General features: G+C 41.8%; 1 protein-coding gene across 2 annotated transcripts in view; it reads right to left on the minus strand.

Annotated features, from left to right (window-relative positions):
* ERG (ETS transcription factor ERG) overlaps nt 1–22,441 on the minus strand; it is a 108,429-nt gene extending 85,988 nt beyond the window's left edge. Inside the window, exon 1 of one of the 2 annotated variants that reach the window (XM_074858351.1) lies at nt 22,353–22,441. In XM_074858351.1, the coding sequence (XP_074714452.1) occupies nt 22,353–22,391 (39 nt within the window). In that variant the 5' untranslated portion in view covers nt 22,392–22,441. The remainder of the gene's footprint in view (nt 1–22,352) is intronic. The other variant, XM_074858349.1, reaches the window with a different exon arrangement.
* Between the last annotated feature and the right edge of the window lie 968 nt (nt 22,442–23,409).

Raw genomic sequence — 23,409 nt, forward strand, 5'->3', positions numbered from 1 at the left:
CACAGGCTTGGCAGCCACTCTGGGGGTGCCTCTATCTGGTTTTTGCCATTTTGTGGTTGTATCCCAGAAGTATGAAGATTAGCCCGAGTGCAAGAAAGCAGACTGGAAGTACTACAGTAGATTGCATTTGACTGTGTCTTCTTGTGAAATGTCACCATACTTAAATTAAGAATTGTGAAGTTATTTTACATCTTTTTTATTTCCTTGATAGGTTTCCAAGGTAATTCTTCTACAATACTTCAATTTTATTCTGTTCAGAGAGCAGAACTCCTCAAAGTGGGGAAGTATAATATTTTGTATTGCTTTCCTGACAATGTGTTCAGTGATATATAGCTTAAAAATGGCAATATTCATATACTCAGTCCCTTCTAAAGGATTTATCATTTTTTGCTTCTTCAAAAAAAACCCAATCGTAATTTAAAGATATTCCTTATACAGTTTTGTTTTCAGATGTGAATATACAGAAACATTTTAATGTTTCAGAGTAATGCAGCCAACAGACTATTTGAAAATGAATTGCTGATTTGCTACCTGCAAATGAAAATCATTAAAAATGTATGTTGGCATAAATGAAATCTATGTAATTACATATTCCTTCCTTTCTTTTAAGCACCTCTCCTTACAAGAAAAGTTTCTCATGCTCCTGTCAGTGAAATATTTCAGGAAACTCCCTCACAACTTTTCTGAGGAGGAGGGAGGAAGATGATGTGCAACAGGTTATGCCCACACGTGTCAAGCTGATCTTTGTCTCCCACATTCAAGTCAATTTTTAGCCAAAATTGTTTGCCTGTCACAGAGCAAATAATGGTTTCAAGTCATAGCCACATGCAGAGCAAGACAGAAGAGATGCTACCCCCTGTCAAGCCTGTCAGATGTCTGGTTCCCAAAAGACTTTTCCTGTGTCTGCCATGACAAAGACAGTAATATTAACAGTGCTGCTATTACAGCCAGCACTTCCAAAACTACCTTCTCGATAAAGTCTATCATCTCATTCAAAACAATATAAATGTTCTATATTTGACCCACATGAAAGTATGCAACAGTGGGGCTAGATGTTATCTGAACCTCACCCAGCAGAAAGGCAGCCTGCTTTGCTCATCAGGATCACCAGCACTATCTAGTAAAGCATCTGAAATCACAAGCCCACTGTCCAGTTTCATGGAAAAAATTCTGTCAGACACATGCTCTCTCCCGTACAACTCCACCCACAACGTCATGGCCCTCACTTTTATCATATTTTTCAGAAAAGCCCAGCTGATGCCATGGGAAGTCCTGCATTACCAGATCCCAGTGTTCACATTAAATCTGTTTTGGACAGCTTCTAGTTAAGGCATGTACTTAGAAGATCATGAGAATTTGCACATCTTAAAAGACAAAAACCATTATTTTGGAGCTGCTCTTTCATATCTTCAGTGTGAGATTTCCCTCTGATGAAGAGTGCTGTGTTTGCAAGGGAAATTCATACCAGGCCAGGTCCTATGGCTCTGACTCAAGAAAACACCCCACAGATTTAAGAGGGGCTTTTGACTGCATAGGAAGAGAGTTTCCTTTCAAAAACCTTCACAGGGATAATCTCTAATTCTAATTGTCTTAAGTGATGGCAGAAAGCTATGATTTCTAGCTTTAGGCATCTGAGATGTCTTTGTATTGTTTACTTCAGGAATTTTACCTGGCGTTTGTTTTTAACTTATGCATCCACCTTGCAGCTCTCTGCCTGTGTTACTTGATCAATTTACCTTCATAACAGATGCATGAAGTGGGAAAATTCTGCTGCCTCCTCTGTTGCTGGTGAGACGCTATCTCCCCACTGCACAGCAGAAGATTGAAGCAGAGGGAGACCTCATATCATGCTTGGGATGGAGCAGGCAACTGGTAGAGCTGCTGAATCTGTCTGATCAACAAATAGAGGTCACCTGGGTAGTTACCTCCTCCTGGTGTTGGCTATAAGGATAAGCCAAGGATAAGGCTGTTTTTTCTTCTCATCCTAAATTGAGAAGGGTGCAGGGCCTGCACTGACTGCAGTTTATCACTCTGCAAAAGGCTTGGGGAGATCAGTGAATAGCAGGGACAAGGACTAGGGAGGGGCTGCACTGGTGTCCCCTCTGGACAACGTTGAACACTTTCTCTGACAGCTGCTTCAAGATTTACAAAGTGGGAAATCAGACAAAAGTGGCTTTTGTATAATCAAGGCTTCAGAGAGAGAAAAGTACTCAGACAGGGACAGTTTTGCCATGGGTAGAAATCATGCAACTCTGAAAACACCAGCAAGGCCAAAATGTTTATTTATTCATACTGAGGACCTGGCCTCCCATGACCAATGTCATAAAAAATACTGACATTTTGCAAAATGGTCCCAGTTTTTCAGAAGTTCTGTAGACGCTGGTTACCACTGAATGGTTGCCATGTTTTACCCCGGCACTGGCTCCACTTCAGTGATGAGTGAAGTGACTCCTATAAAAATTGTTTGAAAAGCACTCAGGGATTCCTTCACAATAAAAGCTGCAGTTATTCATCATATGGTGCAAATAGCCAGGAATGCTGTGCCTCCTTGTCAGCAAAAGCTAAAATCTGCAAGAGGCACGGAACTCCTAGCTAGGAATGATACAATCAACTTGGGTAATAGGGTTGTACGTTTGAACCTATTTTAAAAGAACCTCATTCTGGGGCAGGGAAGGAATAAAGATTAGCGTGTACTTAATTTTAAGGCAGAGCCAAGCAGACACAAAGCATTAAAGCAAAATATTTCACCAATCTCCTACAGAGACAGAATTAAATATACTTTTAAAACTATGTGTAATCCTACAAGTGTTGGTGAAAGGAAAATTAATATACAGAAATTAATTACAAAACTTTAAAAAGTCACAGTCCCATGAGGCCATGAACCACTTTTGACCTCCTACCACCCACAGAAGCCATAAAAAATTAATTTAGTAATTTGTAAATCCAAATTGCTAATCCCTGTACCTCTGATACCTTTAACCTGGTACTAGAACTACCCAAGATAGGACTTTGAAACATATTTGGTAGAAATTTTTTTCCACTGATCCACTATTATAAAGTTGGCATGCGATTTTTATTTTAAAAGTTTAAGGAGACTCGTCAAATCCGTGAATGCACCTTTCCACTACAGAATCAAGAAGCAACAATATATGCAAATCCTTTAGTGAGATTATCTTTACCTTACCTTAGCTGCCCAAAAGTTTGACATCTAGACTAGAGGAGTTGCTTAGGCTCCTTTGAAATCTATTTTAAAACGGGATTAAACACCCTCTGGATATGCCTCTATTTCCATTCACTCTGAAGACAGGTTTAGCTTTCAGACAAGTAAAGTTAGGTGGAATGAGTCTTGACCCCAGTGATACAAAGTAATGAAGACATGGCATGCAAGTCAGAGGAGAGTTTCATAGACCTTACCTACAGGACATCAGGAAGACAGAAATAATGGTAGATGGTAAGGCAAAAAACACTTCCTACAAAATGCATGGTAATGGGCAGCCAGTGCCAGCCACACCAGCTCCCTGATCTGAGGGAACTCAAAAGAGCACTGAGATCTCACTGACATAAGTGAGAACTGGACTTGGCACTCTCTGCACAAACTGATACTAATGGAAACTCTGAAAGAAGTATGTGGCAACTGCTTTATGTAGTTTCCCAAGTAAAGATATATCTGGGAGCATGGGAGAGCTGAGGAAACTGTAAATAGGAATTGGGTCATCCACATTACCATTTTAAATCCAGCTCAGCTCAAGAACAACCAGAAGTCGTCACCAGCAGACAGGTGGTTATTTAGTGGTGGTTTTAATCCAGGTCCCAAAAAACAAGACGTTGACCACACCTCAGGTTACACCCATGCATGGCTATTAACCTTGGCAGTCTCCTCTGGAAAGGAGAAGGCTTCCTAGAGGGACAGAGGCCAAACTATTCCCTCATCTTGCAAGTGAATGTTCAAGGCCATGCCTGAAAGCACTGACGTGATGGGAAGGATGATCACCCGGCTTCCTCCTGCTCTGTACTGCACTCCCGGGCAAAAGAGGTCTCCAGTCATCAGGTCTTGCCGTTCCTTCCCTGTGCCCAATCCTCACACAAATGCAGACCTGATGCCTGAGTAGAAGCCTCACAGAATACTACAGCACCTTTCAGGGGCCACAGATAACCTTGAGGGTCACTAAAAGCATTTTTCCAAGGATACCACTTGACAGTGTGGCCAAGTGCCTTTTGTGTGACAGTCTCAGAATAAGTGAGATTTCCTCGGCCAGAGGAGAGTCATAGAGTGGGTTTCTAATATGTCACTGAGCACCAACTCTTCTGTATTTCTTTTTCATATTCCATTTCTCCGTTCCTGAAACCACTGAACTTCTCTCACTTCTCTTAATACAAGTTGAAAAATGAACATTTCTACACTGCAAGAGACAGTAAATGTAAGCCAGCTAAAAATATTTTTATACAGGTATCTCAAAAAAATACACTGATACCAAACTCCGTACCAAAACCAACAGCAGCAGCACTAAAAATGATTCTGTGGAGAAGCAGTACCAGGACACACATTAATCCTGTATCCACCCCAGCCACCATGCTCAGTCATAAGCACAGAGGCCCATCACAGCAGCGACAACAGCTGATTATGGTATTAATTAACATCACTGCCATTTGTCAGCCTCTGCACCACATGGATCACTGGTTGGTCCAGACAGAATACAAGTGTACCAGAAGCTCAGGACTTTCAGCAGAATAACTTTAAGAAAGTTATCAATGAGGAACAGTTGTCATAGGATGCAGATTCGTATTTCACTATTAATTAGGAACTGATAAGCAAAGAGGAGACCAGTTTCCAGCATGGAAGAAGATGAATGCAGTGTGTCTCAAAAGCGGTATTCAGTATATTTAATCACAGTGATAGTTATTCAATGGCACATATTTTTTCCTACCTACATTACTTTTTCATATGCATTTTCATATTGATTTGTTATAGCACAGTGCTTTCTGCTGGGCTTGGCGAAACATTCCATATTTCCTTCAGCTTGTCTTGAATAACCTAAAAAATACATGAACATGCATATCATCTTCAATCTGAGTGGGGCCTCACTTCCTGTTTTCCAGCTCATTACTAAATGTATTAAACAATGCCAGATTTAGGATGCAATTTGAGACACCCTGATGCTGATTTTGGGTGCCAGGCTGAAAACTGAATGTTTACTATTATCTTCTTATTTTCTCTTTCCTATCCATTTTTTAATGGGTGACTGAATGTCACTTTTTCTCTTGACAAGAATTAAAAAAATTAACCTATTCTTCCAAATCTGCTTTTTTGTGCATTCTAAAAATTGTGGTACAACGAAGGCTTCCAATTTTCTTTTGGAAAATACATCTCACTTCGTCTCTTTCATATCATTCATGTAGGAGGTGTATTTATAACTTTGCCATTGTTTATTATTGCAACTAGTCAGGTGTTATTTTTGCTCTGCAGCAAGGCTTGGAGGTGCTTCCCAGCACCCCTTTCATGTTTGTTTTTAAAAGTAAGTATAAAGACTGTCACTCCTACATTCTCCTCTTCCCTTGAGTCCCTACATTTCTGCTGTGAGCAGCTCAGGCACTTCATTCTTCAGGCCTTTCACAACTCCTGGATTAATACCATCAGGTCTGGGTAACTTGTTGCTATTTAATTTATCAGTTTGTTCCAGCACCTCGTTTGTTGATCCTGGCAATGGAAGGAAATGCTTTAAGGGCGCCTCTAGAGAAGATATCTAAAGCAAGTCACACACACATCCCTAAAAAAATCCTCACTCCAGCAGCCAGAATTACAGATTACAGCCTGGTTCATGGACACAAGCCACACCAAATGATATCGGGGATTCAAATAACTCAGGTCTTTCTGCTGCTGAACGTATGATACCACGTCAAACCTCTTTATAATTAGCACAATCTGTAACAGATTTTTACTTTTTCTTTTTCCCCCAAATGGTAAGCATTCATGTGCTTTATTCAGCTAAAGCGGCTGCTGCTTTGCTCCCAGCTGCATGTGTGTGCACGCCTGCACACGTATTGCAGCAGCTGCCCTGAGGACAACATGCTACAACTGAAAGATGAACCTGACCCACAATGCAGATGTATACTTGATGACATGATTACTGTCACTATGTGAGTATCATCCCAAAAGTGCCTACCTCGGATAACATGCACATTAATTCAACCACAAAGCGTTGGGCTCAGTGCAGCAATTACTCAACGAGCTCCCGCCGCCCGGGCAGACCAGATGGCCACGCATGCCACCTCCTTGCCCAAAAAATGTGGCAGCAAGAGGAAACCAAGGAACTGGCTGCGCTTGGGCACCCTTCTGTTTACAAAAAGACCGAGAGCAACCCGGAGACAGACAAACTGGGGGGGGCTGACCTGCCAGCGGCCCCCTCGCACTTCTCCCCCCACCCCAGCATTATTAGGGCTGCAATGGGATCCATGTGTGATCGCCGGGCAGCCCACATGTGCGCCGCGCTTCCCGCACTCCCAGCCCTGCCGGGGCTGGGGTTTTAAATGACAGCATTATATTTATATATCTGCCGCCAGAGGCCCGCAAAGGCTTTGCTAATTCTGGACACCTGCAAGGTCTGTGAAGCGGGCAGCCAGCCGGCACTGGGGCAAGAGGCAGCTCCAGGGAGGAAAAGTGTCAGGAGGAGGGAAAAGCAGTGCCAGCCCCCAGGACACGAGCGCCGGGAGCAAGGGGAGCTGCTCTCTTCATTTGCTTTGGAGCACACCCTGATGTTTTTAACAACCAGACCCAAACCTCATTAAATTTGAGGTTTGTTTGAGTTAGCCATGGCTGTGTGAACAGGTCCTCGCACCCACTGCAGGAGGCTACGGGTCACCCTGGCAGAGGGGCAAAGCCCAGGCACAACCTGGTGACCAAACCCCAGGCTGCACAAAAACTCTGTTTTTTGGCTCCCCTCCACCTTGAGTGCATTAAGCCAAACACAGCCAAACAAAGGTGGGGGAGGATCAAATCTGTGCTGAAGCAAACAAACAAAAGCACTTTCTCCAAAGCCTGCCTGACAGATTTAATATGACTAGTTTTTGGAGGCTATCTATCATTTTCATTCGGCATTAATATGAATCAAATAATCCCTTGATCCCAAGAAGGCACTGAGGAGACTCAGTCAAACCTCCAGAAGGGATGTGCTCCTTAACTTGGAAAGTTGGCAGATGATTTAATTTTGTTAGCAAATTTGACAGTGCCATAGGAATTTTCCAAAATCAAAGAGCCCTTTCATAGGCTTCTCTACCCAATACTCAATCCAGTGTCTAAGAATAACATTCAGCCCTCATTAATTAATGATATCAGTCCGAATAATGTCAGATTGCCTCAGAGACCTTGCCGGGATGGATGAATCACACCCTGCTGGCTCCAAGGCTCTCACTCTGACAAACTGCAGTGTGCAATGACGGGCTGCTATGCCTGGAAAGCTCTCACCCACGGAGCCCCAGCAGCTCTCAGCCCATCCCCATCTGAGGCGTGTGCTCAACAGCAGGGCAGACTGCAAGGTTAATGGGTGTCTGAGATAACACTCAGCTCCTTGAGGCCCAAGAGGGCAGGGGCAGGCAGCCACGGACCCCCTCCTCCCCTCTCCCAGGGCAAGAGGGGATGCTGAATTCAAACAGTGAGGCAGCCAAGCAGGGTGAGCTAGCAAGCCGTCAGCATCATACCAGCATGCCTCTGCTGTGGGCAGCACCAAAGCTGGCCCATCCTTGGCTAGCTTGGTTATCTCTGCTGGGCACTGAGAGCTACACCCTGGCTGTATCATGAAGGAAAATATTATTTTTTTTTTACCCTCATTAGGTGGTGCTGCACCTCCCCATGTACTGTGTGACAGATGCAAGAATGAACTGCAGAGGTCCACTAACTTTTGAGATTCACAGCAGAGTCAAGATCACATCCAACGGTGAAATGCCACAAAGAAATCTACATCTGCGTGTCTGGCTTTTACCAAAACTACAAAACAAGATTTCCCACAAGGCCTACTCAGCTGATACTATTCCAACATGGGAAAAGATACACCAGCTGTCTCTATAAATTTACAATTTTATTGAAGCCATAATTATGTATGAAAACATCCAGACTGCTTCCAAAGTGCACTGTACTAATATTGATATAAAATTGCCTTGTTTCTATTTGCAGCATAATCAGAAATCCACTCTTCAAGTTTTCATGTACCCACATTCTGCTTTCTGCAATAGCTGAAACTAACTCCTTATCAGTCATGAATATGAGGTTTAGTAAAATTTGCGTATCACCATCTTTTTACATAAATTTGGCATTCCTGAGGCCTCATGAAAAATTTACAGGCAAGAACAACAACCACATTGTTTAACACATTCAAATAAATGTTTACTCACAGATGCTCTCCCTCTCCCCAGTGATGACCACGGCTGGTCAGGCATGCACATTGTCTCCTATCACCGCACCCCAGTTTCCCATCAGATGTCCTGATCCTGCCATGCGTGGGCAAGATCAGGACAGGGCTGAGCCGAGCTCAACGTAAACACGAGCTCAGCAGAAATACACATGTGGCGTTCTTGTGGGATCCCGATCACAGAAGCAAAGTGTCAAAGAGACAAAGCTGGGACTTGTCTTTTTGTGCAGTGTTTGCTTATATGCCGCACACGTTATGCCCAGTAACGTGAAGCCATCAGTTTCAAGTTACAAATATACCATAAATGCCATAAGTAATTTATTTTTCTGCTGCACCTGGGAAAGTAAATTTGGGATTTAAAAAAAAAATCTTTTTTGATGCTGATGTGGTCTGATTGCCACTGCAAATATATATGTTTTTATTATGCATAAGCACTGTTTTGAAGTGATGGCCGGAGCTCTCAAAGCGTTTGATGCTGAGGAGTGGGACCTTGAGAAAGGCCCACTGGACTTCAGGACCCCCTCCACAAACAATTTCAGTTCAATAGGACTGGTTTGAGAACAATTTTAACATGCTGTTTACTCTAAGGCATCTTGGTTCTAAAAGTGATTGACAAGTTTCACACATGTACACTTATGTTTGGAAGAGGCACTGCCAAATAAGCCTGTAAAAAGCATTAAATCTAGAATTTGTTCTTTTACTAAAGTATTCTGAAAAATTACACTAGTGAATGCATGTGAAAAATCTGGTAACGTTAATTTCACCACTGAAATATGATTTCTTTTAAAAGCCTTTTCCTTCATGGTCCCTGCCATAGGATCCACCCCAACATCTGGATAACAGAATCCAGGCTGACAGACTAATGCACATGTGGAGGAGTGTGTCTGCTACTTTGCTGCTTCTCAGGACAGACACATTGTCTCCCTCTCCTTCTCCGTGTCCCCTCCTTTTCTCTTCCTTTTTTTTTTATTTCTTTTAATAAGACTGCACATGTCTTCCAGCTCTCTGCTGTGAATGTGACCAGTATGCGATATTGCCGTGCACCGACACAGAACGTCTGGCTTAGGTGATACCAAGCGGTTACTGCCCTGGCTTTGAATGCTTGCTAGGTTATTAACCGGCACATCTGGCTCTCTCCCTAGGAGGGTGAGTTCTGCAGTGCCCCAGGAATTTCTTTCATACACCACTTTTATTAGCTTTTCAAAAGAATACGGATTACCACTGGAAAGGAAGACTTAGGTCATTTGCAAGCATATTGGTCCCCAACCTGTTTACCATGTTTAAAAAGCAACGATAACTGAAACTCATTATTCGATTTTCAGAATTAATCATTCCTCATTTTAGCACAGTCCTATTGTTCTTGTATTTGAACAGTCTGCTTTACTGAAAAAAAGGCTGGTGATTTGTGATAGATAGAATTAAAAAAAAAAAAAAATTCAGAAAGCCACAAAGATAACTTAGTTTAGAAATAGAGCTTCCAAAACATTAATTTCTAATCCTGCTTTTCCTGCAGGCCTCACTCCATCATCACAGGAGGGAACAGAAAAGTGTTTCAGGCTTAAACAAAAGAAAGAAGTGCATGTGTAGCTCCAGAGAGCAAATTTATCTCCTTTGCCCACACATGGAAGTTACGCAGGACATGAAGTTTGAATGCGAGTTATATTACTATAATTTCCCATCTGGACATCCCTATTTCAGTAATGTCAAAGTGGCCTTTTCTGGTTTTGTTTATGTCACTTCCGAAGCAGTTTAAGACAAGTAGGAAAACTACTTTTGTTTTCTTACTGAAAAAAGATCCACGTGGGGGAGTTACAGAGGTAGCTCTCCAGGGCTTTCCTTCTACCTGTCTAGCAAAGTTTAACACTCCTGACCAAAGCTCTCCTGAAGCAAGCTTGGCAAAATGGTGCCTGCCCACCTGCCTACCTGCTGAGCCACCTGGAACTCCACCTTCCCAGGAGGAACCTTCCTCTTAGTGCATCATCTGCAACTGCTGAGCACACTCCATGCGCAACTCATATTCTCCAAGCAGACCTAAGCAAGTACAGAAAAAAACAGTGTGCTGGACATGCTAATCAATCTCTTTTGAAGTCGTGTGAGGACAGATTTTCGGAAGCTGTCGGCACTCACCAGGTTCCATTGTTCCAAGTGGGAGTTGTTTGGCACTCATAGCTTTTGAAGGGACAGTATTTAATGTAGGTGCCTAAATGGGAGTTCTGCTCTCCACTAACCTTTAGCAGTTGCTTTTGGCTAGACTGATCATCCAGAAATATCACACTGCAAAGAGGAACATGTAAGCACTCACAGAAAGCGTATTTTAAAACTATGCGTAAATAGCCCATACTCCTCTAGCCAGCAAAAAGAAACAACATTCTGTGATTTCCCCAACAAAGGGGGACAGCCAGGCAAAAAGTTCACAAACTTCAGTAAATTCATACAATGAAAACAAAACCAAAACAAAAATTCCTAATTATGTAAATGAAAACAGTGAATGTTTTCAAGAATGTCACAATCTTACTTGGAGATTTCTGCCAAACAGAACAAGAAGTTAAGTCCATCAGATATAATCCTGATTTCTTTAAATTAGTATCAAAACAAAAGGGATGTCTAGTCAAAACTCTAAGCCATAAGTACTAGTATCAAATAAATTACAGCCGACAGAACATAAAGGTCTTCTCACCTCCTCAGGTCTGAATCTTCTGTAAAGCTCACCTTGAAAACATAAGGCTTGGCATTATTCAGTCAGCTTCAGTCTTAAAAATAACCACAACTCATTTGGTCCACTAAAGTTCATGGAAATCCTCACAGGGTTTTTTGTTGTGCTTGCCTATAAATTGCATTGTCTTCTTGAGGCTTCCTGTCCTGCAAACAGAGGCACTAGCACAGAAATTCAACTGAGATTGTTTTCTCCCTCTTCTGCTGCTTTTATTTAACACACACAAGGAAAAAAAAAAAAAAGACAACTGGTAGAAGTTCCTTACAGGAGTTGGAAGAGGACATCTGCAGGCAATTTAACATGAGGGTTTGTTTCTGTGTCAGCTGGCAACCCCTGGATAACTCTGTCATGTAACTTATATGCTAAAACATGATGTAGGACAACCAGTGAGATGTGAGATGGGTAAATATGGCAGCACATCAGTTTTATTTGATTAAGATTTATACTTTTTCAAAGGGAGCAGCTCTGCCTTAAACTATGACAACAATTAGAACCCTGCAGCCAAGAGAACGTCCCACCCTCCTGCACCCCAACAGCACTGATCTTCATCAAACCCACCTTCTGCTGCAGCCCACGACAGTCTCTCCCTTCCATCCAAAGCAATTTGAAGAGCAACAGGTAAGGAGGGGAATTTCTCCATTCCTTTTGTGGGGAGCCATCCCTCACTGCAGCCCTCTCTTGATTCAGTAAGGATCCAGTTTATCCTCTGTTGCAGGCAATGGCAGCAGAATGTGGAAGGGCTCATGCAAGCATGAGGCTGAGCCTGAAATTTATGCCTCAGTTCACTGCTTCCTGAGGATTTTGAAAGGCTGATCAGGAACACCGACTGGTATCTAAAGAAAGCTCTGGAGATAACCCAGCTCACAAAGTTCCCCCACTCCATGTGTTTAACTTCCTCCCAATTAGAGGAGTCTGGTCAAGCGAGGAAGTGAGGAATGCTCATCCATTCTGGTTCCACTTCTGTTCTTGCATCAGATCTTATGTATTTTGACATTTATAGCCACGCATTTGAACTGAGGCACTGATTAGATTCAATTGTTAAAATTACCTTCCTCCCCCTTCCTCCTTGTGTGCATGCTTTGGTTTGAATTATTAACAATTTAAGTCAATCTTGCAGTTAAATGTTTAATGATATAATTGCTTCTGTTGCCTAAATTTGTTTAGTTTGTGCTTTATTAGCATGTAATAACTGAAAGTATATTTTCCTCTGTCTGAGTTAATAATGCCTCTGTGATGGCTCACGTGCCGTTAGCCAACTGGCTGCAGCTCTGGGACAACTCGGACAGAATTGGAAAGATTTTCTGAAGCTGTAACTAAGGAGTAGGTGGCTTCCTTTAGTTTCTCTAACTGAATGAATCTGAATTCTCAGTTGGCCTACACTTCAAGTTTTAAACATTTTTTTTGTTCATTCTGAGTTCATTTTGAGGGCCTCTTAGTATAAATGTTGGGCAGGGAAGCTCTGCTATCCCGGACCTGGACATGTGTGCCAGCCAGGTCCATGCCACGGAGCATACTATGCTCTGCAGCCCTTGGCCCCATATCTTCTCTGTGGAGAGATCCTACAGGAGGGCCTGACAGCTCCCTCCCTGCTCACCTACACAGGCTCCTTTGCCACGAAGCTTGGAGGCTGGGAGGAAGGAGGCTTAACCTGTCTCCTGCTGACGAGGCAGCACAGACTGTACCTCAGGTGTCTTCAGACATCACCTGCGGTTCTGCCATGCAAACCTCCCTCCTGTCCTGACATCCAGACTTGGGTTTGGGACATGGCTGCTCCTGCACAGCCTGCCATCTACTCCCTGCTTTCCAAAGGATTACTACACTTGTGTAAAATGTCATCCTGATGTTATTATATTGCTTTTGGATTTGGAAAAGGCTTGGGTGTATCCCCAGTTCTGTTACATATTGAGGATTTGCCATGTAAGATAGGATTCAGTCCATCTAATGAAGAGCCACCTGCAAGTCCCCCTATGCTTGATGTAACTACTCTAGAGCCTTCATGTTAACAGTGAAAAGACACAGGCACTTCCCAAGGACAATTCATCTTTTCCTAATTTAGGTCTCTTCCCATTCTCTAAAGAGGGGACCCAGAAACTAAATACCAACCAAAAGTAGTTAAAGTTAGGTGAGTGTCTCATCCAGCACATCTTCAGGCTCTCCCTGATCATTTGCCATTTTAAAGTTATCCCATCTTACTCTATTTTTCCTCCACAGAGGGTACGAAGCGAGTGTTACTGTTCACAACGTGAGGCCCCATGACAGAGCAGAAAACATAAAACACAGAGGTAAAAAGGGTTACATGTTTGGGAACAAAGCTCCCTCTCCTATTCCCAGCTGTTCCCTTAGGGGCAGTGGCAACATTTGGTGCATGTTCAGATTTCTGATGCAGCAAGATTACCATTGATTTAAGCCAACGTACCGCAGTATGCTCCTTCCGACACCTACCCGAGAAGCACAGGCAGTGCTCAGCCCGAGGGCTGGTCATGCTGGACACAGGATTTCTCACATTTGCAGGATTCCTCCAACGTTATTCACTGCCCTGACATCTGCCAGGTTTCTGGGTTCCTGGAAAATCTCTATATATGACCAAGGCAGTATGGACAAATAATTATGTCAGCTCATCCTGGAAGACTCACAGCACACCACAGATTTATCTACCTCCTTTTGAGTGCTACTCTGTTGAATTTGCAATAGCAGGTTACAGTGTCCTACCAAACTTTTGCTGCTCTGCAAGGAGGTGATAATGACTGCCAGCAAGTTTATCTTTGATCCATGGTAATCACAGACAATATGCAATATATAATGTACATGCCAAACACTCTTTTCAGGCTTCAGCAGCAGAAGAAATTGATCCCTTTTGTGTGACAAAAAAAACACTGGAAGGAAGAGATGTACTGGCCTAGGGATGTAGGGGATGTAATACCATAAAACTCACCCACATGAGTTTAAATGTGTTGTAAATCTGGAGGGCAACATTTGGGGTTTGCAGGTTATTAGGCAGCAAAAAGCTGTATTTCTGAGGACCCAGAAGTGAGGGGAGCACACTGTAGAGCCTGATGCATACAGGGCTCCCTGGAAAGACAGACAGGAATTTAGGGGGACAGCAGTGGTCCTGTCATACTTTCTGTTCTTCTAGGGCAAAAAGGTCAGGATGCACTTTTTCAATAAAAAAAAAAAACAAATTGCACTAAGAATACACCTAAGGTATAGAATCAGTTTCTCTTTCTAATGAAACATGCCTGGAAATACCCAAATACTGGTTACTGGCTTGAGCCGAAGAAGAAATATTTTTCACAGCAAGAATTTGAATTGGCTTGGGAAAAAACACCAAGTGTCTCAAAAGGTCCTACAGAATAACGGGCAAAGACTTACGGCAAATGATAAAATAGCAACTTGGTGGAAAGTATCTAATCAAACGCCCATAACTGTTTATGAGGTAATGTCTGTATTAATAATCTAAAGAAGGGGATTAAACAGCACATCAGCAAAAGATATTACACCCTAAAATCAACGATGGGACACCAACAGGACTGCTGAAATGAGTCTTGAGGAGATTAGAACATGGGTGGGAAATAATGATGTAAGATTCCAGATTTAAGGAGCATGGTTGTCAGTATGCAATATGAGATCTAAATGAAGGGGTGAGGGGAAGATAGAGAGAGAAGGGAGAGTGAGAGACAAAAACGATTGATATTTTTTTAGCATCATGTGCAGAGGAAACACATCACCAAGCCCAAGTGAAGCATCTCGCCCTGTTTGGGGGCTTCAGGAGCAACAGCCCTTGGAGTATGCCTTCCAGCTCTAGGAGGTGTTACCAGAAGTATAACAACATGGTGATTCATGACCAAGCAACAAGTATAGCTGACAGCAGGGCTGGATGCAGCTGCAGTGGTGATGGGGGGAAGGCTGCCTGGCCCCCATCACCTGAAACGGACTGTGACCAGAACTAACGTGGACAGGCTGTGGGATGCTTGGCAGCCTCCCCTGAACTCTTCCTATAAATCTCCCTCTATTAGAAGGTGAGGAGGAGCAAAAGCAGTGTGAAATTAAAGGAGTTTGGATCTGTAGAGAACAGATATACAAAGGCTGGTCAAAGAGGGGAGCAGAGTGGCTACACATGAGGAAATGCTTCATGATAATGAGTCATGGGAAATAATCTCTCAAGAAAGGTTAAAGATGACCCATTACTTGGGATATTTGTGGCCAGATCAAAGTAAAATGCAAATCCAATGTACATTAAACAGGAGACTGTCACTACAGCCTCTTGGAGTCCCAAGGCTGCCCGGGCACTGCACTGGTGGAGCGCCCCCAGGAAGACTTTCTTGCACCCCTTCCCTTTAGTGCTCTCACTGTGGCCATGTGCAAAAGGCACAGCCATGGCGGCACGAAACACAGCATGGACACTTGGGCTAGTGGAGCTGTTGGCCCCATCTGCTAGACGGCCAGGACCTAAGAAGGAGGAGACACCTACTTTGGCAGTGGGCTTGAGAGATTTACAGGCAGCAAAACCAGCCTGCGATGTGGGAGCCCTCCATCCCACTCCAGGCTCTATAGGGGAGGAAGAGGAAGGGGAGGAATCTTGTTTCCCAGTTTCCCCAAAGCCTTTTTGTCCCCTTTTTGTCCTTGTCACAGTCTGTCTTGTTTCTCCACACCCTCAGCTTGCCACCCTAGCTCTAGTTTCCAGGACCATCCATTTTATGATTTCTACCCACCAGAAGTAGAAATGTTCAGACTTTTAACCATCTGGCAGACTGCAGAAATGAGATGTGAACACATCTGACTCCACATAACAAAGGGTTAGTGTAAAGCATATATATCAGCCAGAGCATTGAAAATGCATTTGGTACTCTTCAGTTTGCTCTTTCCTGCCTACAAAAAAGATAATTTTTGTTTAAAAATGGCCTCACTTAAGGAATTATCCATGCCATTAGTCCCCAGAACAATAGAGATTAAAGTCTCTAGACCATCCCCTATCAAAATAACATACTTTTCTTTGAACATGTCATTAACACTGTTTTCCATCTGGCTGTTGGCAGCAATCTTGGATTTGCTCCGAATTGCTGAAAGTTCATCAATTACAGTACACAGAAGCCATTATCTCTCTTTTCCTTTAGCAAGAAGGTATTTGCTCAGGCAAAGAGAAGGAGGCAGAGTTCAAGAGAAAAGAAAAAAAAAAAAAAAGGGAAAAGAAGAATTTACTCATGTAAACTCTATGGCAATCATTTGGTTACAATCCAGAATTCAAAACTTCTGAGAAGTAAATCACAACTTCTGCATATAAGGAGATTCTAGCTTCTAGCTTTCAAATACAGTAGTGATTCTGGCATTATTACAGCATACTCACGTATGCTGACAGAGGATGGAAATAACACACCAGATTTTAAGCCTGGCACTTTGGGGGCTCAGTGAACGAGCTCTGGTGCACATGAGTGTGTCACCCACATTCATGATAAACTCAGTTCCTTTATTTTATGAGAATTCAGAGTAAACCAGGGCTATTGCTCAAACAAGACTTAGCAACTGTGATCCAGCTCGCCTAACTAGTAAGAAGCATAGTGAAACTGAAACAGTGGTGTTACCCTGTCAGTATAGATGCAGGGGAAGAACTTTTAAAGTTTTGCCAGAATAATGAATGAAGTACACAGTGAGGGGTAAGCAAAGGGGATGAGACTTACAGCTACTCAGCAACGGCAGCTTTGGGGACTGCTGATACTGATGCTTTTTCACATCTGTCACCAAGGGACATTTGTAACCCACGAGATGAGAGCCTGCATGCAGCAGTTATCCTGGAGCAGCTGTCAGGCAGCAAGTTTGCAGTCCAGATAACCCACAGTAGCTTGTTCACCTCTGTGCACTGGGGCTAAAGACACTGTCTCACAGCTAGAGGCCATCGCAGGCAATACATCCACAGGGTCATCACCGATTCATACCTGTGGGAGGTTTGGCTCATTAGCCAACAACTATCAGGAGTAGTTATTCCATATTTTCTGGAGGGGATGGGAGTATGTTATCAAATTGACTCCAGTGGTGACATACTGTGATACAGTAGTATTACATACTCCATATGGATCGCCTACTCAACTATGCTGCAATGTGTCTGCCACCAGCTTACTTCACATGTGACTTTGGGCAAAGCTCTTTGTATCTTTGGCTCAGTTTTCCATGCTCACTCTTAGCTGAGCTTCCCAAATATCATTTTATAAGCAATGAAAGAAGTGCTTTAGCAATGCAAAGAATCCACAAAGACTAGGCTCCTAGCTTAGTCAAGATCCTAAAAAGAGGTGGAAGGAAAAGCCTGACTTTATCCTCCTTATCCCAGAGGATAATACTAATTCTATCCTCCTTCCCTTCTTGTTCCCCTTGCCCATTCAGGCAGAGACTGTATTGTACATACAAAACTACCAGCATAATGAAGTCTTGGATTCTATTTAGAGACTCTACAATTCCAGGAAAAATAACAGATTATATCAGACCCAGAATATGCTCCTTAATGAATAATACAAGTTTAAAAAATCAGATTTAACCATAACACAACAGATTAGGTACATCCAGCAGCTTCTCTACACTGCCACAATTTGAAATCCAACATATTCTTTGGCCAGCAAAGGAGTTCTGGGATCAGGTTTTGTAATACTTCCAATGACAACATGGGATGCTGTGCACAGAGATGTGCATGTGCCACCTAATTCAAAGCCTAGGCACATAAATGCTAAATTCAGGAGTAATTTTCAGAAACAGGTACAGAGTAATTCTTCTATTTCTTCTGAGAAACCAGCTTTTCCTTCATTGTAATACTAGGTACAGCTTTCAGATTTGGTAACCTCGATTTGATAGATTCAGAGGCAACAACCTCTAGTTACATCTACAGAACAACTGAGGTTGTATGGACACAGACCAGATGAATTTGGCTCGAAGTGTTTGATGTCCTCTGAGAATTTTTATTAAAAATGTCCTCTTTGATTAAACTATCTGGCATGTAAAGTGTCCCTGGTTTTCAACTTCTACAAGGCAAAAGGTGGCTATGCAATCCACAAGCACCTCTGTTCAGCTGCTGCCATTCACCAGTCTCTTCAGTCTTCCTAGATCTCAAAATCATCACCAAGGAACAGAAAAACTGAACCACCTAAATATACACAGACGAAATCTTCCACTGGCATAAATCAGCCTTGATTCAGTGGAAACTATACCCATTTACCCCAGGTTAGACTCCATTCCTGATAAATGCAGTAATTTCTTTACCTTCAAGCCATACCCTGGATTCTTCCTCTCCCAGTGAGGACCAAATGAACAGCAGTAACTCATTTTATCCTGAGAACTGGTTCCACAAAATTCCCTCGCAGTGATGGCACAAGCTAACTAAAGTCAAATAAGCATTTGATCTTTGCAAATGAGGCTGCTGAAAGCAGAATTTAACCTTAAAAAAATAAAAGTTTTATTCAATGGTCAGTATTCACAAAGCATACATCACTAAAAACAAAAAATGCAAATCCCAGGTAGCATTTGCCCTGTGTTTCTGTGACTACTGTTACAAGAACTAGAGTTTAATGAATGACAGAACAACAAAAAGTCACATTAAAACATGTATGTAAATGTCAGTCTTGACCATACAAAGTGACAACCTAGCCACTGACTTCTTGAAAACATCTCTAAACTTTCTTTTGGTTTTGCTGAGATATAACTCTTCTTAAGTTGTTTTCTTTAATACCAGTCTAAGCAACGAGATACTTATGTACCTCCCAAATGACAAACTACCCAAAGCAAAATAGGTCAGACTGACACACAAAGGCCCAGCTTCCTGGTGAAAACTGTATTCAGCACATTCATGCAACACAGCAAAGATGGTTAATTTTCTAGAGTGACCCTTAGTGTACACAGAATAAGAGATCCACTTTTGCTGTGTTTGAAAACTTCTATGGGTGACAAAAGAACCTTGATCCCCTGACACCATAGACAAAAATCTTCCTTAACATTATGATTAACATCAAAAATTTTCTAGCACCCAATTAAAATGATAGCCTTTTTCAGTGGCATGGGCAGGGTAGAGATGTGAAGACAGAGTTGGTTGCAGAGAGTCCTGTCTACAAACTCCTCTCTGGTGTGCAGACTCATTAGAGAAAACCTTCTGGAAGAGTGAGGGAATAAACAAACCTCAACAAACGTGAGCGCCTTGTACCCAAGCCCTTTCAACTATCAGAAACTGCACAAATGACTGTCCAAAAATAATTTCTTCATTCTAATGAGGAATATTACATAACAAGAAATCATTTGTCTTGCTTTAAATAAAATAAACACTTATTTTCTTAACAGTTTGCCACTAATCCAAACTAATGGTACTATTTTAAGCCTTTGGTCATAGCAAACCTTATTAAACTAGGGTGCTGATCACACAAACCACTGGACACACACTCATCTTTTTCAATGTGAGTAGTCTGTGAGCCTCTCACAGGCACTAAACATGTGTGGAACTGCTCAAAGATCACAGTCAAAATTCCCCATATTTTACTGAACTGGAACTAAAGGTCTGAACATGTACATTTTCTTGACCACATCAAATGTTTCTTTCCTTTATGCTTGGGCAAAACACAAGGCTGTGACTCAGGTGAAACTAGGCATTAGGGAGCAACAGGAACACAGGATCACCATATCAATTATGGATGCCTCATTGAGGCTGAAAAATGTAAAGCTTAATCTTTAGTAGCCATGGAATGAAGCTGCCCAAACAGAATGAAGCTGCCCAAACAAAATGAGGACACACATATTAAGACTTTCAAAACATTCCCAAAATTGGACAGGATCTGCCTGGGCACTGGAATCCAGCACTTAACCATTTCTCATTCAGGAAGAGAGCACAAGAGCTGTGAGACTGGTTACATTTTCTCCTGGTAGCGGGAAAGGCAGGTTTTAAAATAGCACACATACATAATGCAAATGAAATCACCCTTTCTGCAAAAAATATGTCTCTGAATATTCATATTGCCATATTCATTTATCTTTCGCATTAATTTTCTGCACATGTTCAGGCAGAAAGCTTAAATCATAAAACTGTCAAATCTTAATAATTCAGACACTCCTAGAAAGTGATCTTCAATGTTACAGCTCTAAATGTGCACAGATGAGGCTGTGTCTGCTTATTCAAGAGAAGAAACAATACCATATGACCTACCTGACGGAGTACAGTTAACTAAAGAAAACCATACCAAGGATGACTGTAATGAACCCAGTTTGTCCCTTCTATCTCACCACAGCAATGATAGACAGCTAAGGCCATCACACCAAATAGTCGTTCCCACGTCCCATGCACTATACTTTCTCATGGCTGATTTTTAAGAATGTAGTTATATCCACTCTTAAAGTCTAAATGAACAGAGCATCCATCCCTGGCAGCTTTCTGAAGAATGTGTTTAGACCAAAGCAGACCCCAACGACATAAACAGAAATGTGAGGGATTTGATGTCTAGTTGGCTAGCTTTCCTATCCCAAATGCAGTATTAAAGTAATTGCCTTCCTTGCACCCTTTTTTCAATGTAACAGCAACTTCTGTGTGCTGTTCTGGTGAAAATAGCCTCCTACAGGTTCCCTTGAACACGTAACTAGAGAGATTTTTATGCAGCTCTCTTTTAGTTGATGTAACAAGATGCATGCATACCCAGCCTTCCCCTCACAAACTCCCATGGTTAAAAAAACCTATTTCAAATACCAGTTTTGGCAGAAAGCATGAAACTGAGTTCTTCTTAATGTTATTCTTGCACTGTGGAAACTTAAACAGCATGAAGAGGAACTAAATCCGCTTAATATTTTTGAAGTCTTACTGGTTGAAATCCAGGTGACAAGACAGGTTGAGGCATGACTGCTTTCAGTGGGGGTGTTCTGCTCTTTTCATAAAAACAACTGAAAACTGTTAAAATGCTGGGTTTTGGAAAACTTGGAGGGAAGGGACAAGCTCTCACACTACTGCCAGTCGTTCTAGTATCTAAACACAATTCAAAAATGCTGTAGGGAGTTATATAGAGAGCTTCTTTCATTCACTGCCTTTAACGGGAAAAGTGAGTTGTTTAAAATAATATTCCATTTTTATTCAGTTAAAAATAATTTGAAAAACGAAGCTTTTCTATAGAGAGCTGCTGACTGGTAAATAGCAGTCGACTGAGAAGAAACTCCATGAAAGAAGTTGTAGAAAATGTAACTTCAAGGAAAGACAGAAAGACAGACAGAAAAGCAGTCAGAAAGAGTAAAAGAAAACTTTTCACTTAGAGCCTGCTTAGCATGGCTGCTCTATTTTTTTGATTATAGCAAACTTATTACACTAGCAGTATTTTAGACAGCAAAATCCATGTGAATGGTAAGTGCAATTTCATCATATTATTTGTATGTAAGTATCACTAAACAGGCTTTCCCACCTAAGACACTGCTATAAGACTATCTTTTTATTTTGTGAAACAGAATTGCTTTTTCTTCTCCAGAAGCAGTCAGGAAACCATTTCCAAACAAAACCCCTAGATGATGAAATAGTGAGGCAGAAATAGAGTATCCCCCAAACCAGTCTGTTTGTGAGGCTCAGATGCTGTTGTTTATGTGCAGTGCCCCGAAATGTCTTGTTCTTAGCAACACATCATCAGCTATGCCTGCTAAGCCTAGCAGGTTCCTAGTCTTCAGTGAAGAAGGATAAGAAGGACACAGTAACAGTAATCGTAGCAACAACAATAAAGTAAAAACACAACAGTTTTTGAAATGTAGCAAAACGAAGCAAAAACAATGTTGCTTTTAAAGGCAAAAGCACAGTTCAATGTCTACACTCCTATGACTTACATTAAACTATGCACTGAATCTTTTCAACAGGATGTTTCTTTGGCCCTGAATTTTTGCATTATGCTCATTTTCCTCCTCCGGTTGAACTTAATGTTTGCCACTGGCTTTCATGGAGCAGAACTGGGGACATATGAATTCAGTATTTTTCAAGTATTTTATCAAGCATACCAAACATTAAAGGATGATCAAGGGATTTTAATCTTAGAAAAAGTTTTCCTCAAAATATCCACATACTTCAGAGCACACCATACAGGTGTCAGCAACAAAGACTACAGGACTGACTCAGACAATAGCATATAAATATTGAGGAATAAACAGCCAGTGTTGTGCAGTAGCACAATTTCTAAACATGCAAGAAAACCTGCAGTATGTATACATATTCTTTCATTTTATCACTCTCAAAACATCTGAGGACTCACAATAAACAGGAAACTAACCTTGATGTGAGCTGCTGGATCTGGGACAGTCTGAATCATGTCCTTTAACAGGCCAATGTGTTTACCAGGAGCTCAGATCCCAAGGCAGCTGCATAAGCAAAGAAACAAAAGTCACATGATTGTATCTTAAAAGTTTATTTTCAGTAGAAATCTCTTATCTTTTTATAGACTGATAAGCATCTTTCCTTCCCCAGACCTCGTCAAGAACCAGTAAAGCTGAAGCTCTAAGACATTTCTGTTTCCACACAGTCTGTTTAGGATATATTTCATACAGGAGAAAACAGCCCTAAAATTCTCATGGAAAATTGGTCTTTATCTGTAATGGACGATTTTCCCAAAATAAGAACTCTGGGATGTGCTCTTGCACAGTCCCATTATCCACCCAAGATATCAGGGATTTCCACAATCCCTTCTTCCCAATTTAGAAACATACAGCAGGATTGGGACAGATTTGGAGCTCATATAAATAAGTATAATTTCACTGAAGTTCTGCCGATTTACAAGAGCTGCAAATCTGGTCCAGGCGCTCAATTAACAGCACTTCAGAGCGTGGATCTTCTGGGATCCCTTATCCATGTCCGGTAATAAAGTACAGGGGGGTTGGGACAGGCAGGGAGCATTTTTCTGCACGTGCAGGGGGTAGGGGACCATTAAAACAATTTAAAATAATAAAAATATTTAATGTAAATAATGTAAAGTACTGCTTAGTAACAAGAACATCAAACAACTGCTAATAAATTGGGATTGATAAATCAGGGACCTAGAAGACATGGAAAAATGTAGGAACATGAATATCATTTAAAGTAAACTGTTTTTTTCTCCAGCCTCCCTAAAAGCCTGGAAATTCCCATTTCTCATGCAAGAGGTTTCCTTTTGCCCATAACCTTGAACTTCTTTCATCTTTTAAAGCAGCAAGGCAGTATCAGAAAAAAAAATCTTTTCCCTCAGCATTGACTTCTTTTATTTCATCATCTGTTCTCACATTTACACTAACTTGCAAATCAAACTCCAGGTAGCTTTTACCTATTGACTCAGTAGAAATGTTGATAGACTAACT

Source organism: Strix uralensis, chromosome 2 (genome assembly GCF_047716275.1).
Source record: "Strix uralensis isolate ZFMK-TIS-50842 chromosome 2, bStrUra1, whole genome shotgun sequence".
Taxonomy (NCBI): Eukaryota; Metazoa; Chordata; class Aves; order Strigiformes; family Strigidae; genus Strix; species Strix uralensis.